Source organism: Oncorhynchus tshawytscha, linkage group LG19, assembly GCF_018296145.1.
Source record: "Oncorhynchus tshawytscha isolate Ot180627B linkage group LG19, Otsh_v2.0, whole genome shotgun sequence".
NCBI classification, from domain to species: domain Eukaryota; kingdom Metazoa; phylum Chordata; class Actinopteri; order Salmoniformes; family Salmonidae; genus Oncorhynchus; species Oncorhynchus tshawytscha.
The window spans coordinates 40,731,855-40,750,060 of record NC_056447.1 but is presented as its reverse complement, the minus strand read 5'-3'; the positions used below and the strand labels follow the sequence as shown (position 1 = coordinate 40,750,060).

General features: G+C 40.1%; 1 protein-coding gene across 1 annotated transcript in view; it reads right to left on the bottom strand.

Moving 5' to 3' along the window:
- Positions 1–11,636: 11,636 nt before the first annotated feature.
- Positions 11,637–18,206, bottom strand: part of LOC112218759 (protein O-mannosyl-transferase TMTC2-like) — a 164,764-nt gene continuing 158,194 nt past the window's right edge. Inside the window, exon 12 of the mRNA XM_024379874.2 lies at positions 11,637–14,824. Coding sequence (XP_024235642.2) covers positions 14,645–14,824 — 180 coding nt within the window. The 3' untranslated portion in view covers positions 11,637–14,644. The remainder of the gene's footprint in view (positions 14,825–18,206) is intronic.

Here is an 18,206-nt window from a genome sequence, read left to right as displayed (position 1 = left end):
GCTGCATTAATGAAATCAATCATTAAAATCAACAATATCTGGGATGAAGAAATGTAGATGCTAACTGGGCTGGTGAAACACAGAGAGCAGCTAATGACCATATTGAAAAGTTAGGGAACTAATTCCACTAAGTAAACTGACAGAGAGAAAACAAAAATAGAATAAAATATCTATTAAATTGCGCTATATTAACTGTCCCTTTATCTCACAGTAGAAACAGGAAATGTAAATTATTATGTGGATCAGAATGAATGGTCATTTTTGTAGAGGATGATACATTTCTCATTAGGGCAAATCAAGGTTGACATTTTAAAGGAGAAATTACAAACTTTAGAAGCTTTATTAAACCTTGAATACACTACAATTTGCATTTCCTACTGTGCAGGGAAATTGTCTGCGACAACAGAGTGATCAAATTAAGATAGCATATCTGTAGGAATTGTAATAGGTACAGAGTGTTGCCAAGCTGCTTTCTAGTTCTGATGTTTGAGCTTAGAGCAAGGGAGAAAAAACTATTCTAGGTTGCCAGGCAGTATCTAGTGTTACATTGGAATGTGAAAATGTAGCTCTATCCTGAACAGAATATGGTTTTGTTTTTCTCTCAACAATCCTGAGGAAAAGAGAGGGCCATTGGATTTACCAACAGAAATGGTGCTGTGAAAACAGTGCTTTGTAGTGGTTTTTGTGAATCTGATGTGATTACGTCACATAAACAGTAATCATTCTCTATTCTAACTTTTATTGGGGGATATCATTTTGATTCTCTTAGCACATTTTGCCATACAATTTAGGCTAATTGCTATCTGTGACGGGTAGTTTTGAATTTGCTATGCACTCTTGGTGCTGATTTTGGCAAGAACAGATGTGGATTATGGAAGCGATAAAGATCAACACCCACGTGCATCTCTATGGGTACAAAATATGACTCAGGGTGATGATGCGGACAAGACAGTAGAATGTTTTATTTTTGACAGTCATGCAGCTATGAAAATGTGCATTAATGATCTGGCTATTGGGAAGACTAAAGACAGCTTGGACTACATTTTCTCTAATGCAGCTCTCCATATCATTTTCTATGTAGTGTTCATGCTCTATTTCTGTCATCACAGACATGCTCCATAGCCACAGATGTTCTTCCCTAATCCACCTGTAAGTAGCAGTGGATAGAAGCCCACTGACCACAGTCACCCCTGCCCTGAGAGAGGGAATGACAAGTGGGAAACCTGCCCAGATGTAGCCCAGATGCTTAATAGCCCATTATTATTGTGTATGGAGCGTCTGTCTCCTGCTGGGCAAAAAACTATTGCTGTCCCATGGATAGCTCCCTACCTCCCATGTTCCCTGCTCCATATTCCGTCATCTTGAATGGAACTCCAGCTGTCTAGGAATCTGGAGGAGCGTCTCTCGTTTTGACATACCTTGCTGGATCCTTCACATCCGTCTCCCTCCCTGGAACTAATCAAACCTGACCCCGCACTCTGGCCACACCTGATGCTCTCACAGTATACAGTAATGCATAGAATGCATAGACAAACTCAACACAGGCTGGGAACACTATGGGAATGGCTGCCCATGGCGCCAGACTGGTGAGGACTGGCAGAAGACAAACTGTGTCCTGTCCTCCCCGAGAGAGAAAAAGGGTAATTTCCTGAACAAAGGACTTGGTCACTCAGATGTTGCCAAATGATAGGGAGTTTACGAGGCCCATGGGTCTTGGCTGTAACAGTGCTCTGTAAATCCTCGAAAGCTGCCATTTTGACACAACACACAACACGGTTCTGGGTTCTATCACTGGCTCCTCGTTTCACACGCGCGGTTTGCCATGGCAGGCTGGGCCCGGGGCATTGGGAGAATAAAGCTTTGAGGTGATCTGAGGCCAGGCCAGGCTCCACAGAGGTTACCCTGAGGTTGACTGTAGTGGTAGAGTGTAACGTGTTTGTTGATTTATGTTAAAAACTCTCTCTCAGGGCCCTCCTGAGTGGCGCAGCAGTCTAAGGCACTGCATTGCAATATTGCAGCATCACTACAGCCTGGGGTTCGTTCCCAAGATGTGTTATTATTGGGCGGCACACAACTATCCCAGCATTGTCCGGATTAGGGGAGGGTTTGGCTCTGTTTTTTATTTATTTTTTACCTTGCTCTATCGACTCCTTGAGGCGGGCCAGGTGCCTGCAGGCTGACTACGGACGTCAGTTGAACAGTGTTTCCTCCGACACATTGGTGCTTTCGGGTTAAGCGAGTGGGTGTTTAGAAGCGTGTTTTGGTGGGTCATGTTTCGGAGGACTCATAACACGACCTTCGCCTCTCCTGAGCCTGTTAGGGAGTTGCAGCGATGAAACAAGATCGTATTCATGAAACTGGGGAGAAAAATTACAACAAAAACTCTCTCTCAGTATGATCTCTTTTCTCAATCAAGATATCGACCGTGTAAGTTAAATGGATTATGTTGATAATGACCTTCCTTATTCTTTACCAAATATAGAAAATGGAAATAGAACATGTTTGAATAGGTTTCCCTGTTTTCAATGTAGCAGTGAGTGTTCCAAGGTAAAAATGGAACACACCAGGGTTGATACAAGAAGACAATGCCATGAGGAAATGCAGAGGAAACTTTTCACCAAGGATAATGGAGGACCACCCAATGTAATTACATTCCCTGGGCAGTATCAGTGACTGACACACACACACACCTCATTACTTTTATCACACAGTCACATCAGTGGGGTATTATATTACACCGCCACGTGTCTACATGTTGAAACATAAATGAATTACTGAAAGCATAACCATGTGCCATGTTGATAAATGCATTGTCATTTGAGTGGGCTCTACCTCTCCTACATAAAGGAGTCATGAGTGGGGAGGAGGAGAAATATGTTTACTCTTTATTGGGGTCTTAAGCAGTGTCTTGTTAAAGGAGTTATGAAGTGATAAAAGGATGCTGGCAGAGGAGATGAGTGAAATATTTTTCCATGATAACAGTGTCAGTTGTGTTTGCTTTATATATTAGAAATGTAACATTTGCTGTGAATATTATCAGAAATTGCTTGCTTTTATTGGAATTAAGAAGCACATTTCCTCTGCAACAATGATGAATCACTAAGATTGCCTTGGTTTAACCGCAGGATCAAAAATCCCCAATCTCTATTTTTCTACAGCTTAGTTTTGACATATCTCTCAACGTTTCACATGAATATACAGCGCCTTTGAAAAGTATTTCGACCCCTTGACTTTTTCCACATTTTGTTACGTTACAGCCTTATTCTAAAATGTATTAAATTAATTGTGTTCCTCAGCAATGTACACACAATACCCCATAATGACAAAGCGAAAAAGGTTGTTTAGACATTTTTGCAAATGCATTAAAAAGGAAAAACAGAAAGTTAGGATTGCATTTTGTATTGAGAAAACAAGTGATTACACTTTTTCCTTGTGTTATGATGAAATAAACATGTATAGCACAACAATGTGAACTATAGATGTGGGATATTCATTTGAGCCAGTTTGCTACATCAGGAAAATGATCCTTCACCAACAGGAGATGAGAACTATGTGGATTTTTGCAGGGTTCAATGCATTCTATTAACCTATTAACTGCCCAGACTGGTAAATTGAAGGTGTTCAATCTGGTAAAATCCCTGGTTCCTAAATTAGACAGGAAAAAACAAACGTTCAATATTTCCTTAATAATCCTCCTTTATTCAGGAGTTTGGTCTGGTACAGTGACTATTGTTCAAATGTGTGACTAACCGGGATATACTTTCACATTTATTCATAGAAGACTAAGTCCAGAATGAAGGTCAGTCATATAACAAAGTCTGTTTATGCATCTCAGCAGGTGACAAAACAGCAGGAATGCAATTATTTTGTTTGATTCACTGTCATTCACACATGTTGGGCCCCCTGTTGTGAACTAATGAGACAATGTTTGTTAACACGGTGCCACAAAGACAAGCAAGCTGTTTATCTATGCAGGATTCAGGTTCAGACCTAGGCCTACTATAGGCTATGTAGGCTAATGCTCTGGCTTTTAAATGCAAGCCAATTTGCCATCTAAACCTCTGGGTTTATAATGAGCGGACAGTAGTGGTCAGGTCAAAAAGTTCCCCAGTAATGCTCAAGTACATAGTTTTGTTCCCCTGCTCAGCAAGAAGTCTAAACCAAGACTTAAACCCAGGCCTCAATAATGCCTGATAAGAAAGAGCCATGTAGCAACATGTCCCCGTGGTTTAAGTCATGGTTTATACTTCTTTACTTATTGTTTAGTTTTCCGTCCAGTTTATGTTCCGTTTTGTTCATTGTACTGTTTATTGTTTTCTATATTTATATTGTAATTAAGTTTGCTACAGCTTATTTCCCTACTTCACTGAGGTTGAAACGATTTTGGCATGGGCCCTCAAATCCTCAAAAAGCTGCACCATTGAGAGCATCTTGACCGGCTGCATCACAGCTTGTTATTGCATCTGAACCGCCCTCAATTGCATGCGCTACAGAGGGTGGTGCGGACAGCCCAGTATATCACTGGGGCTGAGAAAGGAAGGCCGGGGAAATTGTTAAAGGCTATAGCCACCCAAGCCCTAGACTGTTCTCTCTGCTTCTACATGGCACGAGGTACCGGAGCAACAAGTCTGACACCAAAAGGCTCCTGAACAGATTCTATCCCCAAGCCATAAGACTGCTAAATAGCTAACGAAACAGCTGCACAGACTCTATGCATACTCACAGGACTCTACACACTAACTCACACACACTCACACTGACACTCCAACACCTGACACCAACAGGCTCCTGAACAGATTCTATCCCCAAGCCATAAGACTGCTAAATAGCTAACGAAACAGCTGCACAGACTCTATGCATACTCACAGGACTCTACACACTAACTCACACATACTCACACTGACACTCCAACACACACACACACACAAACAAAACAAACAAACAAACAAACAAACACACACACACACACACACACACACACACACACACACACACACACACACACACACACACACACACACACACACACACACACACACACACACACACACACACACACACACACACACACTTAATTTGCTCACACACACGTAACAATGACAATAAAACTTTAAACTTAAATGCCTCACCTTGAGCATTGCACCGTTACCATCCTACTGCCTTATCACGGAAACCTCCACCACTAAGAGTGCTCCTTCACAATAGACAAGATACCTCTCTCATTGTTGTATCTGTAAAGACAAGATACCTCTCTCATCTCTCTCATTGTTATATATGTAAAGACAAGGTACCTCTCTCATCTCTCACATTGTTGTATCTGTAAAGACAAGATACCTCTCTCATCTCTCTCATTGTTGTATCTGTAAAGAAAAGGTACCTCTCTCATCTCTCTCATTGTTGTATCTGTAAAGAAAAGGTACCTCTCTCATCTCTCTCATTGTTGTATCTGTAAAGACAAGATACCTCTCTCATCTCTCTCATTGTTGTATCTGCAAAGACAAGATACCTCTCTCATCTCTCTCATTGTTGTATCTGTAAAGACAAGATACCTCTCTCATCTCTCTCGTTGTTGTATCTGTAAAGACAAGATACCTCTCTCATCTCTCACATTGTTGTATCTGCAAAGACAAGATACCTCTCTCTTCTCTCTCATTGTTGTATCTGTAAAGACAAGATACCTCTCTCATCTCTCTCATTGTTGTATCTGCAAAGACAAGATACCTCTCTCATCTCTCTCATTGTTGTATCTGTAAAGACAAGATACCTCTCTCATCTCTCTCGTTGTTGTATCTGTAAAGACAAGATACCTCTCTCATCTCTCTCATTGTTGTATCTGTAAAGACAAGATACCTCTCTCATCTCTCTCGTTGTTGTATCTGCAAAGACAAGATACCTCTCTCATCTCTCTCATTGTTGTATCTGTAAAGACAAGATACCTCTCTCATCTCTCTCATTGTTGTATCTGTAAAGACAAGATACCTCTCTCATCTCTCTCGTTGTTGTATCTGTAAAGACAAGATACCTCTCTCATCTCTCTCGTTGTTGTATCTGTAAAGACAAGATACCTCTCTCATCTCTCTCATTGTTGTATCTGTAAAGACAAGATACTGTTGTATCTGTAAAGACAAGATACCTCTCTCATCTCTCTCATTGTTGTATCTGTAAAGACAAGATACCTCTCTCATCTCTCTCGTTGTTGTATCTGTAAAGACAAGATACCTCTCTCATCTGTAAAGACAAGATACCTCTCTCATCTCTCTCATTGTTGTATCTGTAAAGACAAGATACCTCTCTCATCTCTCTCGTTGTTGTATCTGTAAAGACAAGATACCTCTCTCATCTCTCTCATTGTTGTATCTGTAAAGACAAGATACCTCTCTCATCTCTCTCGTTGTTGTATCTGTAAAGACAAGATAACTCTCTCATCTCTCTCATTGTTGTATCTGTAAAGACAAGATACCTCTCTCTTCTCTCTCATTGTTGTATCTGTAAAGACAAGATAACTCTCTCATCGCTCTCATTGTTGTATCTGTAAGGAGCTGTGGTTTCTATAGCGACGGGCCACCCAAGTTCACTCCCGAGTGGTCTAAGGCACTACATCTCAGTCCTAGAGGCGTCACTACAGACCCTGGTTCAATTCCAGGCTGTCTCACAACAAGTCAGAATTGGTAGTCCCATAGGGCAGCGCACAATTGGCCTAGCGTCTCTCTCTCTCATTATAAATAAGAAATTTTTCTCAACTGACTTGCCTAGTTAAATAAAGTTTAAATAAAAAATTATAAAAAAATATAAACCATACAATATAGTATGTCAGAGATGATTCTGCAGGCCCTACTACGGAAAGACTTAGTCGTCCTCTACTCTCAGCTAAGATGATTTATTTGACATAAGGGAAGTATGTAGGCAGATTGTGGCATGTGAAATTTCAAAAGTAGACTACATTTAGCTATATGTACATTTGCCGCAGTGTTTGGTATTAATCCACAGATTCATGTGACTTCAGTAAAGACTAGTAAAGACTCTTCACAAGCATTTAGGACAATAACTACTATTTATGGAAGGGTTTAACTTTCAAAATGGATGGTTTTCTCTGTTGGTTTCCCTGAGTTAATTCTGAGTCAGTCTATGGTTGCAAAACCCAGGATTTCTGGAAAACCAGGAAATGTATTGAAAGTTCATGGAATTTTGCAACCCTAGCTCAGACATTGTCTACAAAGCAGAGGAAGAGAGGGCCTACCATCATTCCAGCATATTTGATCCCCAGGGCCTGAAAATGTTTTCTCAACTGATAATGTACCTCTGCTACCTCTGGATCAGAGAGCATTGAGAGGAGTATTTCCACAGAAATGCAAAAATAAATGCAATTTCCTGAAGCTAAAAAAGACCCTTCAATAATATGAAGCAGTGTCTTGGAGAGATACCTTAAGATACCTTATTGTTGAGTCAAGCATTTCGTGCCTAATCCTCGTTCTAATGCTTCTTCTGTTAAGCAATAACAATGGCTATTGGGTCCAGAGGGAAAGACTTCCATGCGTCACGCACAGCGATCCGCTCTAAAGACGCCGCATGTTCGCTCCGAGCGGCTGGCCCATGCCGCTCAGATCAAAGCCCCGATAGGTCACCGGCGCATTCCGCAAAATATTTGCTTGATAACGGCTGGCAGATTTGCCATATAACAACATAATAAGAAAAAGACCCTCATAAGGAAATGGTAAGCCCCTCTCTTCCAGCTCGGACTCCTCTGGATGCAAAAGGCAATATCGTAACGTGATGAAGTAGGTCATGAAAATGGAAGACAGATGTGATGTATTTCCTTGGGTGCTGGACACAGGGAATCCATGACTTAATGCTTAATGCCCTGATGAAAATGTGCATTTATTGATAGAGAAGCAGGATATCAGATCGCATGAGATGTGCTCCTCAGAGATGGAACGTTTTTTAGTGAGTTCAGACCTTTTTCATTATAACGTTTAAAGTGTCGTTGTGGTCATCTTACATGGCTAGAATACAAGGTTCTCAATCTGCTCTGTCATGTAGGTGTGCATACAAAAGCTCCCATATGGCAGCAGCGAACAATACATGTATTATGAAAAATGGCCAAGCGCATCACTGCTCTCCTAGTAAGTGACCATACTTACTATTATTGACCATAACATCCTTATGGCATTACTGGATGTAATCTGTCATCTTCTGTCCTCAACTTGTAATGCCTTGCTAATAATGCCTGATGGAGTTATTAGTGGTACATAAATACCTGTAATGCTGATAGGTACAGCGGGGCAAAAAAGTATTTAGTCAGCCACCAATTGTGCAAGTTCTCCCACTTAAAAAGATGAGAGAGGCCTGTAATTTTCATCATAGGTACACTTCAACTATGACAGACAAAATGAGAGAAAAAAATCCAGAAAATCACATTGTAGGATTTTTAATGAATTTATTTGCAAATTATGGTGGAAAATAAGTATTTGGTCACCTACAAACAAGCAAGATTTCTGGCTCTCACAGACCTGTAACTTCTTCTTTAACAAAAGGCTAAGCTGTGTTTCAATATATTTCACTTGTGATTTCATGAATATGAATACTTTTTAGTAATGTTTTTGGTCCGTTGCGTTATGCTAATTAGTGTCAGTTTATGACAATTCTCTGGAATGGGTAGTTCCAAGAGGTTAAGAGGCTCCTCTGTCCTCCTGTTACCAGTATTAATGGCACCTGTTTGAACTTGTTATCAGTATAAAAGACACCTGTCCACAACCTCAAACAGTCACACTCCAAACTCCACTATGGCCAAGACCAAAGAGCTGTCAAAGGACACTCTGACCTCTGTCATTGCCAACAAAGGGTATATAACAAAGTATTGAGATAAACTTTTGTTATTGACCAAATACTTATTTTCCACCATAATTTGCAAATAAATTCATAAAAAATCCTACAATGTGATTTTCTGGATTTTTTTTCTCATTTTGTCTGTCATATTTCAAGTGTACCTATGATGAAAATTACAGGCCTCTCTCATCTTTTTAAGTGGGAGAACTTGCACAATTGGTGGCTGACTAAATACTTTTTTGCCCCACTGTATATAGGCAAAATAAGAAATATTATGATGTGGAGATATTGTGCCTGAACACCCTTTACATGTGTGCCTGTTTCTCTCATTTCAGAACTATTACCTCACTTTTTGGCAACGAGGAGACAGATTAACGTTTTAATTAATTTGGAGACGTGAGTGGAGCAAATGGAGAAAGCATTAGCCACAATAGAAAATAGTGACAAATAAAAATGGATTTGAACTGGCATTGCGCAACATAGGCTTCCACTCTAACGGCAGTCACCACACATGCACAGAATGTATTTTAACTGCTTGTGCATTTATGGAATGGTGTCCAAGTCAACCATAGCATATGGTTAGCATCTGAAAGAGAATGTCCACAGCCCTGCTTTCTGACATGTTTGATCATGATTTGTCATGATAAGAGCACACCTGCGTTGGGAGAATACAGTTCCAAAATGGAACAGACAATGACAATGTCCTTTGCACATGACATTTTGAATTAATCAATAAGGAACCCTGGTCACCATGGGGTGTTCACATCATGCGAGTGGCCTTCAGGCTCACACATGAGAAACATCACAAGACTGCCTCCCATGTCTGGAGGGTTACTGGGTAGGACTTCTGCTTGTCAGCGGGGTCTGAGGTATGGGGCGGGGAAGGAGGGGGCAAGACAGGCAGGCCACATGTAGACACTGTGTTACCCACCCTTCCCTTCCATATGGGAATGTTTACTTCCCCTTTGTGTTGTACAAAAATGAAAGCAGGAGATCAGTTTGAGCTGATTGTATGACACATTTTAGCAAATTTGCAGGGGAACTTCAAATGCCTTCAAAAAACATTTTTCCATAGCCTGCAAGACCACTCCATTATGTCTGATACCCTTTGTGAATAGGAGGTAAATATGCCTTATGCCTACGGACTGTATACAGTGCCTTCGGAAAGTATTCAGACCCCTTGACTTTTTCCACATTTTGTTACATTACAGCCTTAATCTAAAATTGATTAAATAAATAAAAATCCTTAGCAATCTACACACAATACCCCCATAATGACAAAGCGAAAACAGGTTTTTAAAAATGATTGCAAATTTATTACAAATAAAAAACAGAAATACCTTATTTACATAAGTATTCAGACCCTTTGCTATGAGACTCGGAATTGAGCTCAGGTGCATACTGTTATCATTGATCATCCTTGAAATGTTTCGACAACTCAATTGAGATGTTTCTACAACTTGATTTACCAACCTGTGGTAAATTAAATTGATTGGACATGATTTGGTAAGGCACACACCTGTCTATATAAGGTCCCACAGTTGACCGTGCAAAAACCAAGCCATGAGGTTGAATTGTCCGTGAATTGTCCGTAGAGCTCAGAGACAGGATTGTGTCGAGGCACAGATCTGGGGTAGGGTATCAAAAAATAGCTGCAACATTGAAGGTCCCCAAGAACACAGTGGGCACCATCATTCTTAAATGGAAGAAGTTTGGAACCACCAAGACTCTTCCTAGAGCTGGCTGCCCGGCCAAACTGAGCAATCGGGGGAGAAGGGCCTTGTTCAGGGAGGTGACCAAGAACCCGATCAGGCCTTTATGGTAGAGTGGCCAGATGGAAGCCACTCTTCAGCAAAAGGCACATGACAGCCCGCATGGAGTTTGCCAAAAGGCACTTAAAGACTCCCAGACAATGAGAAACAAGATTCTCTGGTTTGATGAAACCAAGATTGTACTCTTTGGCCTGAATGCCAAGCGCCACATCTGGAGGAAACCTGGGACCATCTCTACGGTGAAGCATGGTGGTGGCAGCATCATGCTGTGGGGATGTTTTTCAGAGGCAGGGACTGGGACACTTGTAAGGATCGAGGCAAAGATGAACGAAGCAAAGTACAAAGAGATCCTTGATGAAAACCTGCTCCAGAGCGCTCAGGACCTCAGAATGGGGTGAAGGTTTACCTTCCAACAGGACAACGACCCTGTTGCACACAGGCAAGGCAATGCAGGAGTGGCTTCGGGACAAGTCTCAATGTGCTTGAGTGGCCTAGCCAGAGCCTGGACTTCAACCCGATCTAACATCTCTGGAGAGATCTGAAAATAGCTGTGCAGCGAAGCTCCCCATCCACCCCGGCAGAGCTTGAGATGATCTGCAGAGAAGAATGGGAGAAACTCCCCAAATACAGGTCTGCCAAGCTTGTAGCGTCATACCCAAGAAGACTCGAGGCTGTAATCACTGCCAAAGGTGCTTCAACAAAGTATTGAGTAAAGGGTCTGAATACTTATATAAATGTGATATTTTCAGTTTTTTATATTTAATACATTTGCACACATTTGTAAAAACTTATTTTTGCTTTGTCATTATGGGGTATTGTGTGTAGATTGATGTGAGGAAAAAACAATTTAATCAATTTTATAATAAAGCTGTAACGTAAGAAAATGTGGAATAATTATTTTCCGAATGCACTGTATATCAGTATATAGAAGGACGTCATGGGAATGTTGTTTTTGAGGCTAAGTGTGACATGTTAAAGTACTGTAAATGTAAAATAAACTCTCCAAAACTGTCTCCCTAAAATACTCAGACAGACAATGAAAGCAGAACACCATTACTTTATTGTGGAAAAAAAGCAACATTGGGAAAGTTTATACTGGCGCATCGTTTAAGCAAAGGCTACAAATCTTGATAATTTATACAAATACAACAACTTTCAAAAAATAAAACTTTAATTTAGTAAACTCTCCGAGTGCTCCGTGAGTATGATTCAGCAATACAACCCACCGCTTGAAATCCCTGAGCAGAGAGACAGAATGAAACACTTATTTCCATCTTCATTCATACTATAATTTGTTCATAAACAATTTATCCACAAGAGAAATTAGCACAACTTGTGATGGGGGTTGTAGGAGTGGGGTGGAAGGTGTGAAGGTAGAATAGTTTATTGTGATAACCTAGTTCAACATTTCATTATAACAGACAGATAGACATGGTGACCATAGCTATATACAACACAGTGTTGTACAGTGTTGTGCTGTATGGTCAAGACCATCACAATCGTCAGCACTGTAACAACCAGTAAGACCATCCAGCTCCAGCCAGACACAGTGCCATGTTGTGACTCCAATACTGGCAGACAGACATGAGAACAGAGGTTACGTACAGAGTGGAACAGGGCAACTATCATTTTTTTTGTTCAAGAAAGAACAAGGCAACTATCAGACTACTAACGTCATAAAGCACTGGATATGACCTCGGATGGATGGGGTGACTGCAGAGACAGCAAAGGAACAGCAAAAGAAATGGCAATATTTTAATTCTTTTGACTTTTTGGTAGCCATTGAATTTATTGTCTATGATGAACTTAGTTTAAAAAAAATCAAATGCAATATCTTAGCATAATCAAGATACACCTGTCAGAAAAGGGGGTTGAGAATCAAATAGCTGTATAATACTTTTTTTCAGTCATGATGCAAGGCAAAGTCTTCCAGACAAACGTGTACAGGTATATCACATTTCTTGAAGGGAAATGGATCAATATTTATCTTACGAACTTCCTTCAACATACATTTAAAAAGATAACACAGTACCAGCTGGTTTATATGCCAAGATAACACAAAGAAATAACTTACAAATATTAAACCGCCCGGTGGCTGTGGGCTTCTTTACCATAAATGTCATAGCGGATCATCTCCAAAATACTTTTTCTTCCTTCCAAATGTAAGTTGATAAACGGTGGTAAATGTTTTAATGACAAGCACCAAGTAGATGTTAATTACACATAATATATACAAAATGGACGTTTAAGACCGAAAAGAATGAGAGAACATTATGTATCGATACTATGGAAAATACTTCATATCTTACAGATACTGAACCTGCTGGGCACTGACCTTCCCTTGCAAGTCAGACTATTGTCTCCATTATAATGTATGTGGCTTTTTACTGTATATATTAAACTTCATGTATACATACAAATAAAATAACATTTACGTTTTCAAAGCAATATTACATAAAAAGATTTCCTCAGACAAACTATAGCTGTGCATTGTTATGTAAAGGAGTGCATCGATTAGACAGCTATTTTGGTTAGGAGACTTCAGTCATCAGTAATGGCTTCCAACTGTCCTCTAATCATGTCTGAAGACAGGTCATCAGTATGAATCACAAAGGAAGGGGAAGTCCTCAGTTCTCTGGTAATGTCCAAACCTCCAGCTTGTATGCCAACTTATAGGGGCTAATGTTAGTACCATCGGAAGTTAGTTGGCCATTTCCTTTCATAACACATTACTGTCCTCTAAGACAAATATCCAAGGACACATGAGTAGCCTACACAGGAGCCATGTGATGTCTCTCTATGAAACAACAAGCTTATTGAAGGAATGTGAAATGATCTGCTACATTTACATGGAATAGGTTCACACCTTCAATTAGAAAGGTATAATAGAGTTTGCAAATAATGACAGACATTAATTTCAGTTCAAAGTCATTTCACCTTTCCATCTGACAGATGTATTGGCATTTTATTTCACAACTACCACTGTGTTTTTTGGCAACAATTTTATTTTACCTTTATCTAACTAGGCAAGTCAGTTAAGAACAAATTCTTATTTTCAATGACGGGTTCCCTTTTTATCACTCAATGATGCTCAACAATCTGCTACATATCGTTTGCAGGCATGGTGCTGTAGGTCTCAATGTCCAACAACATGTCAAATCAGTGAAATCTCATAGGCATTCGGAATCAATAATTAATCAATCCTGACCTCCACTAGTTGCCTACTGGGCAAAAACAGGTTGAGTCAAGGTTGTTTTCATGTAATTTCCACCCCCAAATTCTACGCGATGACGTTGAATCAACGTGGAAAACAGATTGGATTTGAAAATAGTTAACGTAAGGCAATTGTCTTATTTTCACTCAACTTTTTACTTAAATCCAATAACATGGTGATTTTGTTGTTGTTGATTTCACATTGAATTCATGTTAGTTGACAACTCAACCAAATGTAAATCAAAACTAGATGTTGAACTGATGTCTGTACCCAGTGGGAGTGTTACATTTGAGAACAATTGATAAAGCTGTTTACAACTGATAAAGCTGTAAACTCCAATACCATGCCACGAGTTCCACTGATATGCACAGAAGCCAATGAACTGACTTCAGACGAAGAACGTAATTAGACGGTGAGTAAAAGTAACTTCTACTCCACTGCTCCTGCTTCAGAGGGCAGCGCCTTGGGAAGTTTTTTTTCCTGTCACTCGCACACACTTTTAATCTTGCAGTGTCCCAGGACAAACGTTGTCCTTAAATATTTTTTAAGCATCTATAACTAATTCAAAACCTAATTAACCACAAAATATGGCCCACTTCAAGTTAAGTGCTCTGTTCAAGAATCACAGATCCTGGGAGAGCACCCTTTTTGGACAAAGTTCCAGAATGTCATCATCCAATGTAGTGCTCCTCACAACAGACAGTCACGAGGAGCGTTCTGCTGTCCTCCCCCTTCCTCACCTTCCCAGTCTCTCCTCCCTCTCTCCTCTGAGGGTGAAGCAGCCACTTCTTCCCCAGGCTTGCTGCACAGATGGCTTGCTGGCTTGAGAGCTAACTCACAGCCCCATGGTCCTGAGGCCCTGTTTCTCCATGATGTTCCACAGCTTGCGCAGGTTGGACTGGGTGATGGTGTCGTCTGGTTTCAGCTGCAGAGCTCGCAGGTAGTTGGTCTCCGCCTCCCGCAGCTTCCCGTTGAGATGGAGAATGGCCCCTAGGTTCATCAGGGCTGCTGGGTACTGGAACACAAGAGCAGTACAGTTCAGTTCAGTCATTCTCAGAATCACATCTCACAGGAGGCAACTCTACTTAAAATAATGGTTATCTTTGATTCTTTATAGCACCATTTCTTCTAGCAGTAAAGAAAATCTTTGTTCAAATGTCACACTGAATGGTGTTTTCAGTAATCGCAGACACTAACAGTCAGAGATGGATATGAAAGGGAGTGAGTATGTGGTTGGGAGTGGAGTAGAGTGCTGAGAGCACAGTCAGGCCTATTGAGGCAGTAGCAGACGTGGCAGGAGAGTAACAGTCTCCTACAGTACAACTCAGTCAGACCCCCCCAGAGCTGTTAGCTCATTAAAACACTTTATTAACCTCCCACTAACAGCCTCTGTTTTGACTGTGGAATTAATTGCATAGATCATATATAATGTTACAACATCCCAAGGCTGACAGCCATAAAAAGATGTTTGGATATAAATAATGCAAGTTATGTCATATCTACTTATTTTATGAATCTAGACTTGGTCGGATATATTATTTAATAAGAAAAGCACTTCTCGAAAGAGACGGCATGACAGTCCACTAACAAGTCCTGAGAAAATATTGATAGGACAACGATTAAAGTTGAAATAAAGTAGCAGAACAGTTTTAATCACATAGAAATTGGTGGGGTTGTTTGACTAGAATGGAGGCATTTTATTGCCTGAAACCAAGCTCTACCTCAATACAGAATACTCTATCCTCTTTATCATACAGGCCTACTCAACATGCTTTCAGTTGACCTATTACAATAATGTCTGATTGCCAAAACAGAGGACAAATGGCATGATACTGTAGGTTAATTCAGTCAGCCAATAGGATATAGTAGTCATTTTTCAGACCTTAAACTAAATCAGTCTCAGTTAACAGGACCAATCGCCAAAGTTACACAGCATACTGTGACAGTAGTGATATGCTGTTGGACCAGCCATCTAGACCGCCCAGGCCATAGTGCCCTTCTCAGGGGGTGGTGTCAGGACTTCTCAATGTCCCTCTGTTTGGGGCTCCATATCTGAACCCAGCTCCTTTGAAGTGGGACACATGGATTAATGTCTTTTAATGCATTTTCCTGCTGATGCCATGAGGTAAAATACCAGAGTCAGTTCAAGGGATGTGTCACACGGGATCGTAAGAGAGTGGTGTTCAGATCCCAATCTAAATCAAAACAATCCAGAGCAAAACAAGACCAAAACAATCCAGAGAGACGTGAGACCAAGGAAGTGTCTCACGTCTCATATTCACTTGGAAGATAATTAATTGTACTTGTGTACAGTTACGCAAGTGTTACAGAGTAATAACACACAGCATTATATTATGGTTGATTAATTACTGTTTTGAATGTAAAGTTCAGAGCATGTCATGAGAGAGATCAAAATAATTCTAACTAAATAATGACACATACTGGGTGAGTTGCTGAACTGCACATGCATTGGTTTTTTTCTGATAGTTTTTTCTGATTTGCTATTTGTCAAATGTAATGTCTCAATAAAAAATACCAATAACAGTTTGTAAAGTCATAGAATATAATTCTGCTGTTTTGGTGACTTATAAGTAATTATCACACATAGGTATTTGCCTCATGAAACGCCATGTGTTTATGTCATCATGGTTTGACATTTTCACAAATTTCACCAAAAGTTTATAAAATACTTAATTTCTTCCCCTCAGACCATACACCACTGTGGAGTAATACTGCTGCCAATACTGTAGCATGGCAGGGGAAAAGTGTCTATGAACGGAATGGGAAATGCTGCGTGGCAAAGGTTTACACATTTCTAAATGGACCCCACTATGCACATTAGTATAAACAACAGCGTCTTGGTGATATATTAAAAGTTGACATGAAGAACTTAAATCTCTGGACTCAATTCATGTCCTTAAAACAAATATATTTTTCACCTTGCATGTTGTAACTGGTGAAACAACATCAACTGTGTGGAACAAATAGAAACTGGACTAGTAATTCCAAATCATGTTGTGTGCTAGCTAATAATAGATACAGGTACTGTAACTGCAAAAATAAAGGAAACACCCAACAGAAAATGTCCTAATAGGGCGTTGGGCCACCACGAGACACCAGAACAGCTTCAATGCGCCTTGGTATAGATTCTACAAGTGTCTGGAATGTGTCACCATTCTTCCACGAGCAATTCCATAATTTGGTGTTTTGTTGACGCTGTCTCAGGTGCTGCTCCAAAATTTCCCAATTGGGTTGAGATCCGGTGACTGAGTCACACACACACACACACACACACACACACACACACACACACACACACACACACACACACACACACACACACACACACACACACACACACACACACACACAGGCAGCCAAATATATTTTATATTCATGTCATCGTCGCTGCTCACGTTGCTCCCTTTGTGCACTGAGTGATAGTGTGCATGTGATGTTGGTCCGTATAAACCAGATATACCATCCATGAATCAAAGTATGTGAGTTGATGTAAAGAATATTTACTGGTCTGTGGTGTGTAATCAGGAGCAACCAGGCACTGCAGTTGACATATTTATGAAACTGACTGTAAAAGAAAATTACTTTAAAAACTGTTAAATCTCTGTGGATTGATGAGAAATTAAAAAATGTTATGGTTGAGAAGGACGAGGCAAAAAGAATGGCAAGTAAGTCAGGCTGCATAACTGATTGGCAAACCTACTGCAAATTGAGAAATTATGTAACAAAACAGAACAAAAAGAAGATGAAACTACACTATGAAACCAAGATAAATTATATAAAGAATGATAGTAAAATGCTTTGGAGCACCTTAAATGATATATTGGGAAAAAAGGCTAACTCAACTCCCTCATTCATTGAATAAGATAACTCATTCATCACAAAACCCACTGATATTGTCAATTACTTTAATGATTTTTTCATTGGCAAGATTAGCAAACTTAGGCATGACATGCCAGCAACAAATGCCGAACCTACACATCCAAGCATTGTAATTTTGAATTCCATAATCTCGAATTCAGAGTGTGGAAGAGGTGAAAAAATTATTATTGTCTATCAACAATGACAAGTCACCTGGGTATGACAACTTAGATGGAAAATGACTGAGGATGATAGCGGACAATATTGCCACTCCTATTTGCCATCTCTTCAATCTAAGCCTACAGTAAAGTGTGTGTCCTCAGGCCTGGAAGGAAGCAAAAGTCATTCCGCTACTCAAGACTAGTAAAGCACCTTTTATTGGCTGAAATAGCCAACCAATCAGCCTGTTACCAACCCCTAGTAAACGTTTGGAGAAAAAAAATGGTTTGACCGGATACAATGTTATTTTACAGTAAATAAAAGCACATTTTATAGGGAAGGGCATTCAACATGCATGG